Source organism: Sinohyriopsis cumingii, chromosome 14 (genome assembly GCF_028554795.1).
Source record: "Sinohyriopsis cumingii isolate HCF-2022 chromosome 14, ASM2855479v2, whole genome shotgun sequence".
Taxonomy (NCBI): Eukaryota; Metazoa; Mollusca; class Bivalvia; order Unionida; family Unionidae; genus Sinohyriopsis; species Sinohyriopsis cumingii.
Genome location: NC_142974.1, coordinates 102,502,837 through 102,518,049, shown reverse-complemented (window position 1 = coordinate 102,518,049; position 15,213 = coordinate 102,502,837). Strand labels below are relative to the sequence as shown.

Sequence of the window (15,213 nt, the reverse complement as noted above, 5' to 3'; positions counted from 1 at the left end):
AAACCATTACTGAAAAAAGTAAAATCTGAAAATGACATCTAATCAAAATCGCCACCCAACAGAACATGATCAAATTTGATAGAAAGTATTCACAACGGCCATTCAGCTTTATGCAACTGATTTCTATCCGCAAACAAATACGGCAATCGTTTTCAAAGTAGAAATAAAACAACCGTCTGTCATCTGTTAACATCTCGTATTTTCAACATACTCAAAAATATTGCACCACTAGTTTCAGCCAAATATGGCATATATTATGATGATCTATCAATATTATGATGATCTATCAATACATATATTATTAAAAAGTAGAACCTTTAAACGACTTCTTTTTAAAAACCGCTAAACAGAATTTAGTGAAATTCAAGGGAAAGCATTCTGGCCTGAAGGCATTTTTCGTTTACACAAATGATGTTGATCATCGATCAATATGTCTGCCGTTACTAAAATTAGAAGAACCAGTAAGAGACAAAATCGTCAATACCATCTAATATAATTTAACAAACCTTCACATAAATCATCTTAGCATGAAAACCTTTCAGCTTGATAGAGGTAATGCCTGTTCGCCATCACTTGTTGCCAGCATTACTAAAAATAGAGGGAAAATATTTTAAATAATTTGTTCCCCAAACAGCCCATCAGAATACGACCAAATTAGACAAACAAGTCATCCTGGTATTATGGGTTTTTCAGATGATGTAAATGAAGTAGATATATTATGTAAGCAGTACGTGTGGCGCACTGATTGATACAGACAAATGTATTATGTAAACTACGTGTGGTGCACTGATTAATAGAAAATAATGCAGATTATAAGCTGTTTATGTGGCACATTGCTTGATAGAGACAAATATGCTATGTAAGATGCACGTGTAGCGCGTGGGTCAATACAGATAAATATTTTCTGCAAGCTGTGCGTGTGGCGCTATAATTATACAAGTGATACACTGATTGATAGAGGTGACTCTTCTGTGGCGCATTGACTGACAGAGGAAGGTGTGCTATATCCAGTTCACGTGTGATGCAATTTGATATCTATATTTTTGTTGTTTTTCGTATTCTGTATAGACGAATAATACGATCCGATCAGTACCAGATGGCTGAGATAAAATGTGCTGTATATTGTTTCGAAAACGATTTAGGTGTTATTTAGGCAAGGCATATCATATACATACATTTATTGTTATTTGATTTATTCTTGTAAGATAACCTCCTCAATTATCATTTTGTACAAAAGCTGTCTCGCGTCAGATTGAAATAGCAACGATTTGAAAGCATTTTACACGATAATCTATACTGTTGTTGAACAGCTTTTGATAGGACCGCGTTACAAGACTGCAAACATAGTAGACAGGGCCGCGCTACAAGACAGCAAACATAGTAGACAGGACCGCGTTACAAGACTGCAACCGTGGTAGACAGTACCGCGTTACAAACCTAGAAGATAGGACCGTTCTTCAAGACAGCAAGCATAGTAGACAGGACCTCGTCACAAGACTGCAAACTTAGTAGTCAGGACCGAGTTGCAAGACTGCAAGCATAGTATATAGGACCTCATTGCAAGACTGAAAACATAGTTAACGGTTATGAAACAATTATTAAGTGCACAGTTGTCTACATCGAACAACTGCAGGACGGTTAATACCTCAGACAGACAATGCATGGAATTGTACGAGACATTCGACATAGTTTACGAATGTAAGTAATCTGAAACTTATACATGCTATAGTTATTATTGTCATAGGTCTCAGCATTATTATTATTATTATTATTATTATTGTCATACGTTTCCATACTATTGTTATTATTATCACAGGTTTCAATGCTGTTATTATTATTGTGATAGGTTTCCATGCATTTTCCACGCAGTTTCCTTCATACTTTTCCCGGTATTTTCTTTGTTCATTTGTCTCATTATTCCGGTTGTGCATGAATGTGACTGAACAAATGCGGGGGGGGGGGGGGGAGAGAGTCTTCTGTGGTGAACTAAACAGTCAAAAGAAAATGAATTAATGAAACTTTTGTCAAGAAAATAAAGAAAATAACAAATCTGCATCTAATGCAGTCAGGGTTTATTTAGTTTTGACAAGGGATATCATTAACGAAAATGTACGTATATACCTCGAACCTTAAACTGGAAAGGCAGTTAGGTAATTATGTATGACATCATGGATGTACCTAACTTTCAGAGTAAACTGTCTCTATTTTCCCAGACACTATATTTTGCTACCTTAAGGAACGAATATTTCGCACTAATTGTTGAGTCTCAGCATTTTGACCCATAATAGAGACAAGGCTTAGTCAATCTTGGGTGAGATCATTATAAAGCAGCAGATACTAAATGATTCAAAAGTGAATACAACAAGGGCATGCGCGCAGCGTTTCGGACAAGATGTCATTTTCGATACGCGTGCTATTTCCGCTCAGCTATAGGCGTATTTTTTCTTTCATTTTCTTCCTTTTATTCAAAATTTTTGACATAAAGATTTCTCTATTTATTTAACATCAGATTATATTTCATTAGTCTGGTTTCGATTGGATTAATTTTGACCTATGCTATTTGCCCAAGAATCAAGGTGTAGGAAATTTAATTTTATCCAGGTGTATTTGTGTAAGTATAAAACTTATCACAATAACAAAAGCAGTTCCAATTAAAGGTAGCATTCAAAACCGATGCATGAGCTGTTATCTAAATACAATATACAGAGGCATAATAGGAATCCAATTTTCATTTATGGGAGCCTTATTTCAAGGAATTATGGGAGAAAAATTCTAAATAACCTGTATTCTTTTATTCCACGATATACCTACATTCCACTATAGAGCCTCGAATTTAAGTGATTACCACTGGATTTACGTGGAATCGACCAGATTCTTGTCATTTATTCAAAAAAAAAAAAATGGCACTCAGGTATCTCGAAAACCAATAAGTAAAAAGACCAGTTTTTTAACAAAAATATTCGACAGGCATTTAAATGAGGCGGTAATTTAAGCAACGCACGCACAGAAGTGGTTGTAAATGATATACCACAATGCCATCAAGAGATAAGCGCAGCACCTGTGGTCTGATCAAATACATATAATTTGGAAAGAGAATATTACTTCAAAATGATCTCAGTAACAACTGCTTTGCTAAATTTGGAGTTAAATGTTAATTATGATTGTGAATGTCATCGTATTCTATTCTTCATAATGGTCAAAGATTTAAGTTCAATTCTTACTCCAGATTCCGAGCATAAGTAAATGTATTTGTTTGTGCGTGCGGATTCATTTGCTTACTAAGGAATATTTTCTACAGCATTAGTTTAAGCTACACTTCTGTTAAATAACTTAGATTACTGCGCAATATTCAGTTCTTTCAGTTTTGTAGTAACCGTTACTTCTTCATGAGCACCTAACAGTCTCTTTAACTGATGATTATTTAATTTGTCAGTGCTAACTACCTTTAAGACGAATGCATTTAAGACGAAGCGATAGAATCCCGAGTTACATCATGTCTTTGATGATTACTTAAGTTGTCATTGTTAACTGCTTTTATGACGAATGCCGTTAAGACGAAGATATAGAACCCTGTGTCACATTATGTGTTTGATCCATATTAGGTGTTAATTATTCTTTAATATCCGGTCTAAGACAACCTAATTATTTTATAAAGCCTTTGAATTTTGCAGCAGTTATTAAGTATTCATGATACCCAAGAAGGTTTTTTGAGTTGATGATTTTATAAGTTGTCAGTTAACGTTAAGGATCTTTTTTAGAAATTTAGACGAAGTAAAAAAAAACTTTGTTACATTATGTTTCGGATATTAAATATATGGTAATTATTTTAGAGGTTCATGTATAAGACCGTATAATGCATCATGCTACATTGTGTCTAGGATGCTAAATTGATCTTAATTATTATTGTAGATAAGTAGTGGCGGGTACAGAAATACAGTTCGGGGTGTGATTGGGGGAGCCTGAACAAGTAGGCGAGGGGTGGCCATATGAACGAGGTCTTAAAGGCTCCTGCATTTTAGGCGTTTCCAGGGTACAATTATAACTCTCTGACTCTACAGAAAACTTACTCTAGGAAACGTTTGTTTGTTTCGCACTCCGTGAGCTAGAGCCGTGCGTAAATCTATCTTTAGAGAGAGGAATTTGTTCATGGAGACTTTACCATCCATGGACGAGGAATAAGTATGGAAGGAAGAAATATTACAATGCCAGTCGAACTTTTCGGATATTTTTATTATAGGTCATGTCCGTCAGTCCATACGTCAAAATGTGTGTACTTGCGTCCATCCATCGATTGCCGAGTTCTCTTATAGCCAGAATAACCCACACCATTGAATGGAGAAAAGTAAGGATATTTACGATGGCCTCCAACTCTTTTATAACTTAAAACAGAGGACAATTCGATGTGTGTCCATAGTTATATTAACAAATCCTAATTTGTAACACACACACACACAGAGAAGCACACATGATGCAAAGTATCTTTCTTCAACCCATTTTGTATCGATCTAAGCAACTATTGGAGCTTGTACGGTAATTTTCAAGTATTATCTACGGCCATGAGTGGCACACGTATGAGTGAGTACCAAATCAATATGATATTGGTGTAATTCAAAAGCACTTTCACGACGCCTGCAATTTCAATCTCTTTATGCAAACATATCCAGTTCCAATTGGCAAATCTCGCGAGAAAGCAACATAACGTAAACAGAACACACTCCTACAATCGCTCTTGTTAAAAGATTTGCAGAACCATTGCCTTTTCTGTAGCTTGCTCGTGATGATTTCAGACGAATGACTCCGAACCATATGGCTAATGAAAATACACAGACCGTACTTGCTTGACTTTTAGACGAGCTTCAGCTGGGCATCTTGACGCTGCCTTTTTATTCTCAGTGCTCTATATGTCTCACGGTACTAATTAAGTTCCCATAGTAAACTTATACAAACACCATGATATTAAAAATTCAATAACTTTACATTTTTGAGTGCTCATGATCAGACCTATTTTTATCAGTATAGATGCATATTGGTTGACAGCTTCTTCATCATAATCATCATCATCATCAACTATATGAGCCGTGGCATTTTCTGGATCTCCGTGTGTTCGAAACACGTGCTTACAATTCCGCACCAGAGAGTCAGGTGCTAATATCAGTAACGAGTGTTTCAAACTCAGGTCTGTTAAATAACTGAAATTCCATCAATAAGCAATCTCTCTTTTGCAGTTACAACTAGGATAAGCTCGCCAAAGATTAACTTTACTAAAATCTAACTTTCATTATCAACCAATCGTGACCAGCAAAACTCATATCTACTCTGTTTTATCCTCAGGGCTCACTGGACAATTTATCTGGCGAATTTTCATCCGACAATGACATATTGCAGACAAAATGAGAATAATTTTACACTGAAGATGCAAATAAAAACGAACGAATGATTTTTGAAGAAAGCATGCATGTGAGATTTTGACTGTGGCAATCAGGTTAATTCCTTACACAACTGTTGGCTTTTATATTCAACCAACACTGCCACCAACCACTCATTTTTACATTCATTTTTTATAGTAAAGAGCTATTTTGAATATTTTCCTGTGACATAGCAGCTAAATGAATCAGTATCTGCTTTAAGCATGAATAAAGTTCACTAGTACTATAACAACTTAGCATAATTTTCATCACCCCTCAACCGTCTCGATTTTTGGATATTTACCTCTGTATCATACATACATAAATACGTGTGCCAAGTCGGCTGTTCATTTGCAGCCCCAGTTACGCATTTGATCTCCAATTCTAGTCTAACTGCGACAGGCAGTCACCAAACAAGCCAACCCATTTTTAAGCCTAACTCAAAGCAAATCTAAACCACATCACAGATTTAGGTTCTGTGTGACTTTATAAGTGCTAGGCTTATGATAATTAGGTTCATGCCTTCTACCTTAAAAATACGAAACTATCCAGTGGACCTCACCCATTTCCAGACTGGTTCCCAGTTATATGTACGATAAGTACCGTGTGTTCTTTAGTATAAAGATGATGCAGATTTCTATCTTAATTTCTCGAAACGTTGGTTCAGAGAACAACAATAATATTCGCGTCGTTGCTATAATTAAACCAACACTTCCGAAACCACCATCACATAACTATCATCGTCATCGTCGCCATCATCAAATTCAACAAGTGTATCGACGACAAGTACAGTGAGAATCGTGCGGAATCCAAAGTGTTAGACGGCAATAATCACGTTTTAGTCCATGTTCTCATTAGTGTAGAAGATGAAATCGGTGACGTATTAAACAACGAGTTTAGTGCTGAACTAATTTATACACAACTTTAGTGTACATTTCCAAAGAAACGTACAACAACTGTTTAACACTTTCGCTATGGTCTTCTATTATGAATGCATCGTAAATGCAAATCTTGATAATTATACATGTAGGTATTAAAAGAGGTGCAGTCTTTAATAATTATATTTATCAAAATAAATCCAGACTTTATTGAAAGATTGTGCATAGAACACTTCTATAAACTTTGATAACTTTTTGGGGTTCATGCATTATGTCCAACTGATTTGTACACATCTTAATGTGAAATCATTTACCGTGGTGTTTTCGTGTGTTCAAAGTATCCGAACCCTTGAATGCAGGCGAAATCATTAGGTCAGACACGATAGATGCAGGCCGAATTGTTTGGGACGAACCCACGGACGAATTTCACTGTTTAATGTATTTTGATTGAGGTCATTGAACAAAGCTACATCTGTATGTAATATATTGCATGATACTTATTTCTACCAGAAGGAGGCATCAATTCTTTGCATAACACGTAATTTCCACCGGAAGCAGGCATCCATTAGTTGCATGATAGGTTATTTCAACCGGAAAAAGGCAGCAATTTTTTGTATGATACCTTACTTTTACTGGAAGTAAGCGTTCATTATTTGTTTGATACGTTACTTCTACCGGAAGAAGGTATCCATTATTTGCATGGTACATTATTTCCATACTTCACCGTGCCGGCGTTTTCAATTCCGATCACTTCTATTTAGACAGTATGGGATTGCGAACTACAAGCAAGATTTACTTACCTCCGAAATTGAAGGGCTTTACAACGTGCAACACTACGCACTTCTGAAAATGAAGAATTTACAACGGAAATGCTCCGATAAGCATTGGCAATTTTACGCTTTGCATAAATCAAACTAACTCAATTTTTTGAACGAATTGTGCTGGTTTAAAATTACTTTTAAGAGATATTAGGCTGACTTCAGTAAGTCACGAACTAAGCCAAGTAATGGGCCACGTGTTTGGAACTAATTTGATACTCCTAACATACGTGACCTCAGAGTTGGTTAGCGTAGTGGTAATATTCAACATTGGATGGTAAATCGCCAGATAGCAGAGTCACTTATTTGGTGACTATGGTGCAGAGAGACGTCATTTTGTACCGTAAGAAGGCATCCGTATGTTACATCAGTAGTGTCTCTGACAAAAATTGCGCCATCTGAATAGAAAGCGGTGTACTGTGTCTATCTTGCTTATCACTTTCATTTCCGTTCGTGTGGTCAAATTTAACGGTAAGTTCCAGATAGCGCAGCCGTAAACATTCTTCTTTGATACATCTGCGGTTCCAGGTTCGCTCCTGGGTTCTGAGTTCTCGCCCTAAAGATTACCTACACCAAAATCCGAGCCACAAAAACTACGTAATTTAAACTGAGTGTACTGGTGCAACTGAAGTAAAGTAAACGGACTTTAATAACTTTTTAACATTGTTTGTTCGTAAGATTGCTGTCTCCAAAGGAAATCTACAATTACTAGATATCGTATGGATAGGCATGGATCACTGGATCCGTGACTATTTTTTAAAACCAATCACTTTGTATAGGACTATTTTTTAAAAACCAGTTTTCAATAACCTTTTTTTTTCAGCCACTCACTTTACACAGAACTATTTTGTAAACCAATCAATTATACTGGACTATTTTTTTAAAAAACCAATCACTTAATACAGAACTATTTTTTTTCAAATTAAAATAAATTAATTATTTTATTCATCAAGTTGATGAAGTCAGAGTGAAAATGACATGGTACCTTGTGAACTGTTTGCCGATCGGTTTGGCTATGCGGTGTACGTTTTCAGGTGTACCTGAAATTAAATACAAGTGCTCCTAGTTTTTTTTGTTAAAGTGCAATGTTCATTGGAATATGAGCTGGCAAAGGTCATTAAACCCACTGTGAAAGTGATTAATCCACTGATTTCGCACAAGCACTGACGTCGTAAGTAAGTTAGTGACTTTACACTCTTTATTTCTTTCTCCCACGTATTCAATTCTTTTTAAAAATAAAATGAATTTACTATTTTGGGGAACTAGTAAGCACGAGTGGCCACTTGAATACCTAACGTCTTGTATAACAAATATATTTGGACTTTCACGTAAATGAACTCACGGAGTTTTAGTATTTATTACATTACATTGTACATTTATGAGTTCTCGTTTGACCTTATTGTCTTTAGTTTTAATTTGACGTTTGCATTTGACATAACACCATTTAGTATCGGTTAATTGTTACCGACTCTATGTCTTAAATTATGTGACAGAAAGAAAATGAAACAAACAGTTTTAAGTAAAATCAACAAGCAGTTTATTTCTTTACAATACAAAGTGAAAATTCAGGAGACACTTTCAGTGTTGTGAATTAAATCCCAGGAAATCATAAATGTCATATCACAAGTCTAAAAATATAGAATATTCCGAATTAATTCCAATAGTCTTGAATGCCCTAATGTAAAACACTGATACAACCCAGAATATGTTTGAATCAGACCGCAATAAACTAAAAGTAAATGAGCATTTTAGTAATTCCAGTAAATATTTATTTTTAAAAAATCCTCTGGAATTATATTTGATGTCAGCAACAGAAGAGCAAACTCTGGTCATGGATTTTCACAGACTGATGAGAAACAGGAATGAATGATTGGTTTATCAAATCCCTATTTATACACATTTTCACATGACCTACATCGCAATAGAACTTGAAGATTTCCAACGGATAAACCTAGTCTAACTGTAAATAAGACTGGTCTTGAACTATTGCTTCGTAAACATTCTGTTTACAACTAAGTTACAATCACGACTAAACGTTAAGCACACAATTTAAATTAAATATACATACAATTATGTTTTGCTGTTGCTGCTTTTGCTATCACTAATTATACTACTATCACTACCACCACCACAACTACTACTACTACTCTTACCAACACCACTTCAATTAATTATGCAACAATTACTTCGACTGCTTCCAACATCACTACTACTAATACTACTACCTAATACCATTTCTATAACTACAGCAACTACTACTCTCACCACCACCAGTACTACTGCGTCTGCTAACATTACTAATGCTACTACTTCCACCACCGGGGCCCCGAGTGGCCAAGTGGTTTAAAGCGCTCACCGTTACGGATCACTGCCATCTCACCTCTGCGTGAGTTCGAGTCTCAGGCTCGGCTAACGTGGGTACGTGAGAAAGCCTGCCAGTAGCTTCTCGTGGGTCGGTGGTTCTTCCCGGGGTTTTTCAGGGTTCTTCCTCCACCAATTATACTGGCCGCCATGTATAGCCTATCTTGTGCTGAAAAATGGCGTTAAACCATACAACAACAACTTCCACCACCAACATCACCACCAACAACACTATTACTACCAACACGACCAGCACTAATACTACTGCAAATTCCACACAGTCAAAATTCTGTTCTTACAAATGCTGCATCATCGAAATTATGGGTAGCAAACGAAGTATATTTCATTAAACGTTATCCTACTTAAATGCTAGTCAGTGCCTTATATACTTCCGAGTTCATGGTGATCTTGGGTGTAGTTCGGCGTGTTGTCCACAAACGATGCGCCAAGGGTAAATGGGCTGGAGTTGACTAAAGTGTATTTTTGCGGGTGAGATCAGAGACAAGAACTTTTGTTGCATATTACCTGTCGTGTCTCACGAACTGGGTATATACTACAGTTTGCTTTATGGTACGGTAACACACGTAGGTTTTTTTAAGGCCAGACAATTGGAGTGAAGTGCCATCGCCACTGATTCAGATGTGCGCTGATCATGTGGTAGGATTTGAACACGTACTTTTTCGGTTGTGAGTCCAGTACTCTAACCAGTTAACCACCGTAGCTCATTGCTCCATTATTCGCCCCGTACCAAACGCACGATGGCACATTGGTCCTGTTATACACTGAACAACCTGCAAGGTGGAGTATAGTAGAATGTTACCATGGTTCCAACTCTTGTAACCCAGCAATGAAAGAATGCGGCATACTGAGAGGAAAATCGCAACGTACCTGGAAGCACGTATATGAGAATATTACCCTTATATATAAGATAAATAACTTTGAAGCAAATTTGGATATGGGTTTTTTTTTCTGACGAAAGTAAATGAAAGATTTGAAAATAATAACCATATTTATCGTAGATTCTTCTTATAACATTTCCTTTCCTCAAAACCGTCACTGCTTTCGATCAAGGATGTAGATCAAGTCAAGACATCTTTGCCACGCAAGGCTTATTTTGTTGGACCGTAAAATGCAATACTTCTCAAAGGCACGCTACTCAAGACGTGACGTCAAATTGCCGTCAACTTGCGATTATTTCATGCGATACTGTCAGTTCGTTTTTTAAAAGCTATTAATGCTTTTTTCTAGCCCATAGACTGGCGTTTACATTCACAGTCCATAACTTCATCGGCTCTAAACCGCGATGTGACAATCTACTAATTTGCACGAACATGTGAAGAGCATTAACACTCCATTTAGGAAATAAAGGAAAGTAACAGCCAAAAATGCATCTCAAGATGCATGAGATATTTCTGATAATGTAAATTATTTGAAACTAATAATGATAAGTTGCCACTACTTCCTGCAATATTCAGTATGCAATTTGATTACGTGTGCAATTTATAGGCTTATAGGTAAAAATAATTTGTTTACATTATCACATTAAAAAAAATGTCTTTGAGATCCCCATTTAGCATAGTTCGCTGTCTTGATCTCTATTTTTTTCTCTCTCTCTCTGAAATGCTAATGTAATGCGCGCGCACACACACACACACACATACGCACGCACACACACATTATCATTATTTTTAGAACTAATTCACGAGTACGTCAATTTTATTCATATGTGCACTCAGTTCAGCTATGCTTGTGACCCATCTGTGAAGGCCGATGACAAGATCTGTGACAGCGCAGGGCTTTAGCTGAGGTGCAGGCACCTATGGCCGTCCGCTTCATATGGACCTGTCTTCAAATATTTCGACACTATCGTGCCACTGGATTGAGACATGCTCTAGATGAGAGAGTGAGGACGAGTCTGCGCAACTTTCTCTCACTTAAATCCAACTTACGCGCAAGACATGAGACTGTTCTCCTGCCCCACCAGTAAACCAGTGATGTCATGATCAGCTTCGAACTCGAAGGGAAAATACCACCACCAACAACAATAATTCTAACAAATTCTCATTGCATCGCATCAGCTGAGCCGTTCTCTCTTCAAATGATGATTATAATTTATAAAATTGGCGCCGTTTATCGTTTGGCTAATTTCCTTAGTCACAATGTTCAATACCAATCCCCAAACCGAACATTCATAAAAAATAATTGAATATGTCAAGTTATTTTAAAAAATGCGCCCCAACCTCAAGTATAATAAGAAGTTTTCGTCTAAAACCCAGTTGGGATTGTCTGATAAACTAGAATGTTCAAGAAGAAAGTGTGAAGGTTTTTATTCAGGTTCTGATTGGACACGGCTTCTTTACGACGTAAGTCGGGTTTGTATGTTCGTTGTTCAGCATTATTGGTTGTTTTTTTGCGATTTAAAAAAATTGTCATGAGTAAATATCACTACAGATCTCTATGTTAATAATTTATGAAACGATTGTTCGATTTTCCTAACACTACTTCTACCTTCCCTTTCAGAGGCTGCTGAACTCATGCTAAAGGATTACGATGAAAGTCAAGGTATCCCGATAAGGCTACTGACGCTATCTTGTATTAAGTGTTAGATATGGACTCCAACTTTCAACCGTTTGGTAGATGATAACCTGATATGGATTTGTTTGTCCTTCTGTTTCATTCCTGATGACAAACTAAGATCAGATTTTACAATCTATGTGTAGCAATGAATCTCAATGCCGCTGATGCGGATAACCGTGTTATTTTAAACGTCGGTGGGATACGTCATGAGACGTATAAGGCGACCTTGAAGAAAATTCCCGCCACACGCTTGTCCCGGTTGACGGAAGCGCTGGCCAATTACGACCCAATATTAAATGAATACTTCTTTGATCGCCACCCTGGGGTCTTTGCCCAGATTCTCAATTATTACCGCTCGGGGAAACTCCACTACCCAACAGATGTGTGCGGGCCTCTCTTCGAGGAGGAGCTTGAATTTTGGGGTCTGGATTCTAATCAAGTGGAGCCATGTTGTTGGATGACATATACGTCACACAGAGACACACAGGATGTGCTGGGAATTCTGGACCGCTTGGATTTAGACACAGATAAACCCACGGAAGATGATATTATGAAAAAGTTCGGTTGGGGAGAGGAATACAAGGCGGGAGAACTGAGCTGTTGGCAAAGAATTCAACCAAAAATATGGGCCCTTTTTGATGAGCCATATTCATCCTCAGCAGCAAAGGTAAGTGCCGTTCTGTGACCTCGTTGTCAGTCATAATGTGGCTTTATTCTTTCTTTATTTTCTTTCTTTCTATTAGTAGTAATGGACACACATATTGAAAAGGAAAGACAGACAGACAGACACGTTTTGAGCTTTCGACCGAGTTTACATTTCATTCATCTGCGTTTATAACAATTTTAATTGCATTTTATATCATGAATGAGGAAAAACACAATATAGTATTAATAAAGCAGTACTTGGAAATCCCTCGTGACAATTTATCATCGCGCTATGAAGTGGCATTAGGTTCATCATGAGTAATGTTTTCTCTTATTTTAGCTGTCGTGCATTTCTCTCTTTACTCATTACACATTTTCTCCTCCATGTATGTTTCATAGATCTGCAGGTTTTCATCACTGACAATCTACAATGACGGACAGCCTATGGAGGGGGTGGGGATAATAAAAATATGTGAAAACAGAATAGCTTTAAGTGTAAAAATACCGCTTTGATCAATACTGTTAGACCCTTAGTGCTTTTGTGTCAGAAAATGGGCTATTATAGTTACAAATCAGTAACACAATCAAAGAAAATGATTCTTCTACATGGAAGACATGCTTTAGATTATAATTGTTCAGTAATAATTTTTCTTCAGTTAAGCAGCAATAATACAAATTAATACAGCAATAAGATAAAATGTAATTACTGAAGTGTTTTCAAGAAAGTCCTTTGTGTATGTATACCAATCAACAAACATATATATATATATATATATATATATATATATATATATATATATATATATATATATATATATATATATATATATATATATATATATATATATATATATATATATATGGGTTCCAGCGCTGCAGAGAGCATATTATTTGTTGTGGGTTTTTTCCTTGCTTTAAAAAATGCAAAGACAACAAATGAGAAAATTAAACAATAGTGAAGAAAATTAAGGTAAATGAATTAATTGTATCTCTGTTATATAAAATAATCTCAAAAGAACGTGCTTTTTAAAATATTTGACTAAATACTACATATTTAACCACGTGACATTATAAACTACGCCGACGATAACAAACTATAGGGAGCTGCAAATCAATATATAGAGACCCGTTGTGACGTTTAGTGATTGGTGGACTGGTTACCTGGGTTTCTAATTCTCACGAATTAAGAAAGAGTTGGAGGCGTACGGTCTTACTTTTGTTGTGGACATGGCCTTATGGCCACAGGGAGTAGAAACGTTTACCGGTGAACCAGCACCCGAAGCCATCCGCACTGCTGACTGGGTGCAAAATTATTAAACTGTTTATATGTCTTGATTTCTTGGGAACTAATGAATTCAGGAAGGCTAGTACCTGGTTACCAGTCTTTACTTTTGCTAAAACTGATTTTGTTTTACAAGGCCAAAACCATCAATAGTTAAATATATTGAGATATACCTAATTAAATTAATCTAGATACTACGATACATACTATGTCAGAACGAACAACGCTAGAAAACAATGTACAGTTCGCGATAAAATTTATACCCTAAAAGAAAGGTTAATTAGCAAAGTTTTAAACTGAATGTTAAAGACGATTCATAGAGATTCGTTTAAAAGAAATGTCAACGACTGTAGACATCAATGTGGTAGATTTGCATGGAGTTTTCAATGATATTAATCTATATTTGAAGAAGGTAAACATTAGAAATGCTGGACAACTTGGTTCTGAGGAAACACAAATACAGACTTAACGATTACACTTACGAAAAAGGTAAGCAGTAGAAACAATGGGCAGTTTGGTACCAAAAAAACTTAAACAGACTTGTGAAGAAGGCAATCGGTTGAAAATTTTGACTGTTTAGTTTTAAGAAAACAAATATAATTGACAGTTAGACTTACGAAGAAGGCAATCAGTAGAAAATTTGGGTAGTTTGGTTCTAAGAAAACACAAATAATCTTGACAATTAGACTTATGAATAAGGTAATCGGTATAAAATTTGGGTAGTTTGCTTCTTAGAAAACACAAATAGACTTGACAATTAGACTTATAAATATGGTAATCAGAAGAAAATTGGACAGCTTGTTTCTATAAAAGCATATTAAGACTTGACAGTTAGCGCCCTGAAGGGGCCAGTTCAAGAAAGTATATATTATTTACAACGGCGTTGGATATATTAAAAAAATAATTTCTTGTAAAGTTCGATTATATATATATATATATATATATATATATATATATATATATATATATATATATATATATATATATATGAACCTAATATTTATTAAGAATTTAGTGTATATATATATATATATATATATATATATATATATATATAAAGAACTTAATATTTATTAATTAAGAACTTAGTATTTATTAATTAAGAACTTAATATTTATTAACTAAATACATATTAATTAAGGAGTTATTATCTATTAGTTAATGTCTTAATATATGTTAAATAAGAAATTAATATATTTTAATCACTGACTTAATATATATTAATTAAGAACTTTATATCTATTAAT

The 15,213-nt window shown here is 35.6% G+C and overlaps 1 protein-coding gene across 15 annotated transcripts in view; it reads left to right on the top strand.

Annotated features, from left to right (window-relative positions):
- LOC149784510 (potassium voltage-gated channel protein Shaw-like) overlaps positions 1-15,213 on the top strand; it is a 167,953-nt gene that overhangs the window by 83,363 nt on the left and 69,377 nt on the right. For 14 of the 15 annotated variants that reach the window (XM_089932600.1, XM_089932599.1, XM_089932597.1 and 11 more), the window contains exon 3: positions 11,983-12,706. In XM_089932600.1, coding sequence (XP_089788726.1) covers positions 12,185-12,706 — 522 coding nt within the window. In that variant the 5' untranslated portion in view covers positions 11,983-12,184. Of the gene's footprint in view, positions 1-1,313; positions 1,699-11,982; positions 12,707-15,213 lie in introns of those variants that run through there. The other variant, XM_089932595.1, reaches the window with a different exon arrangement.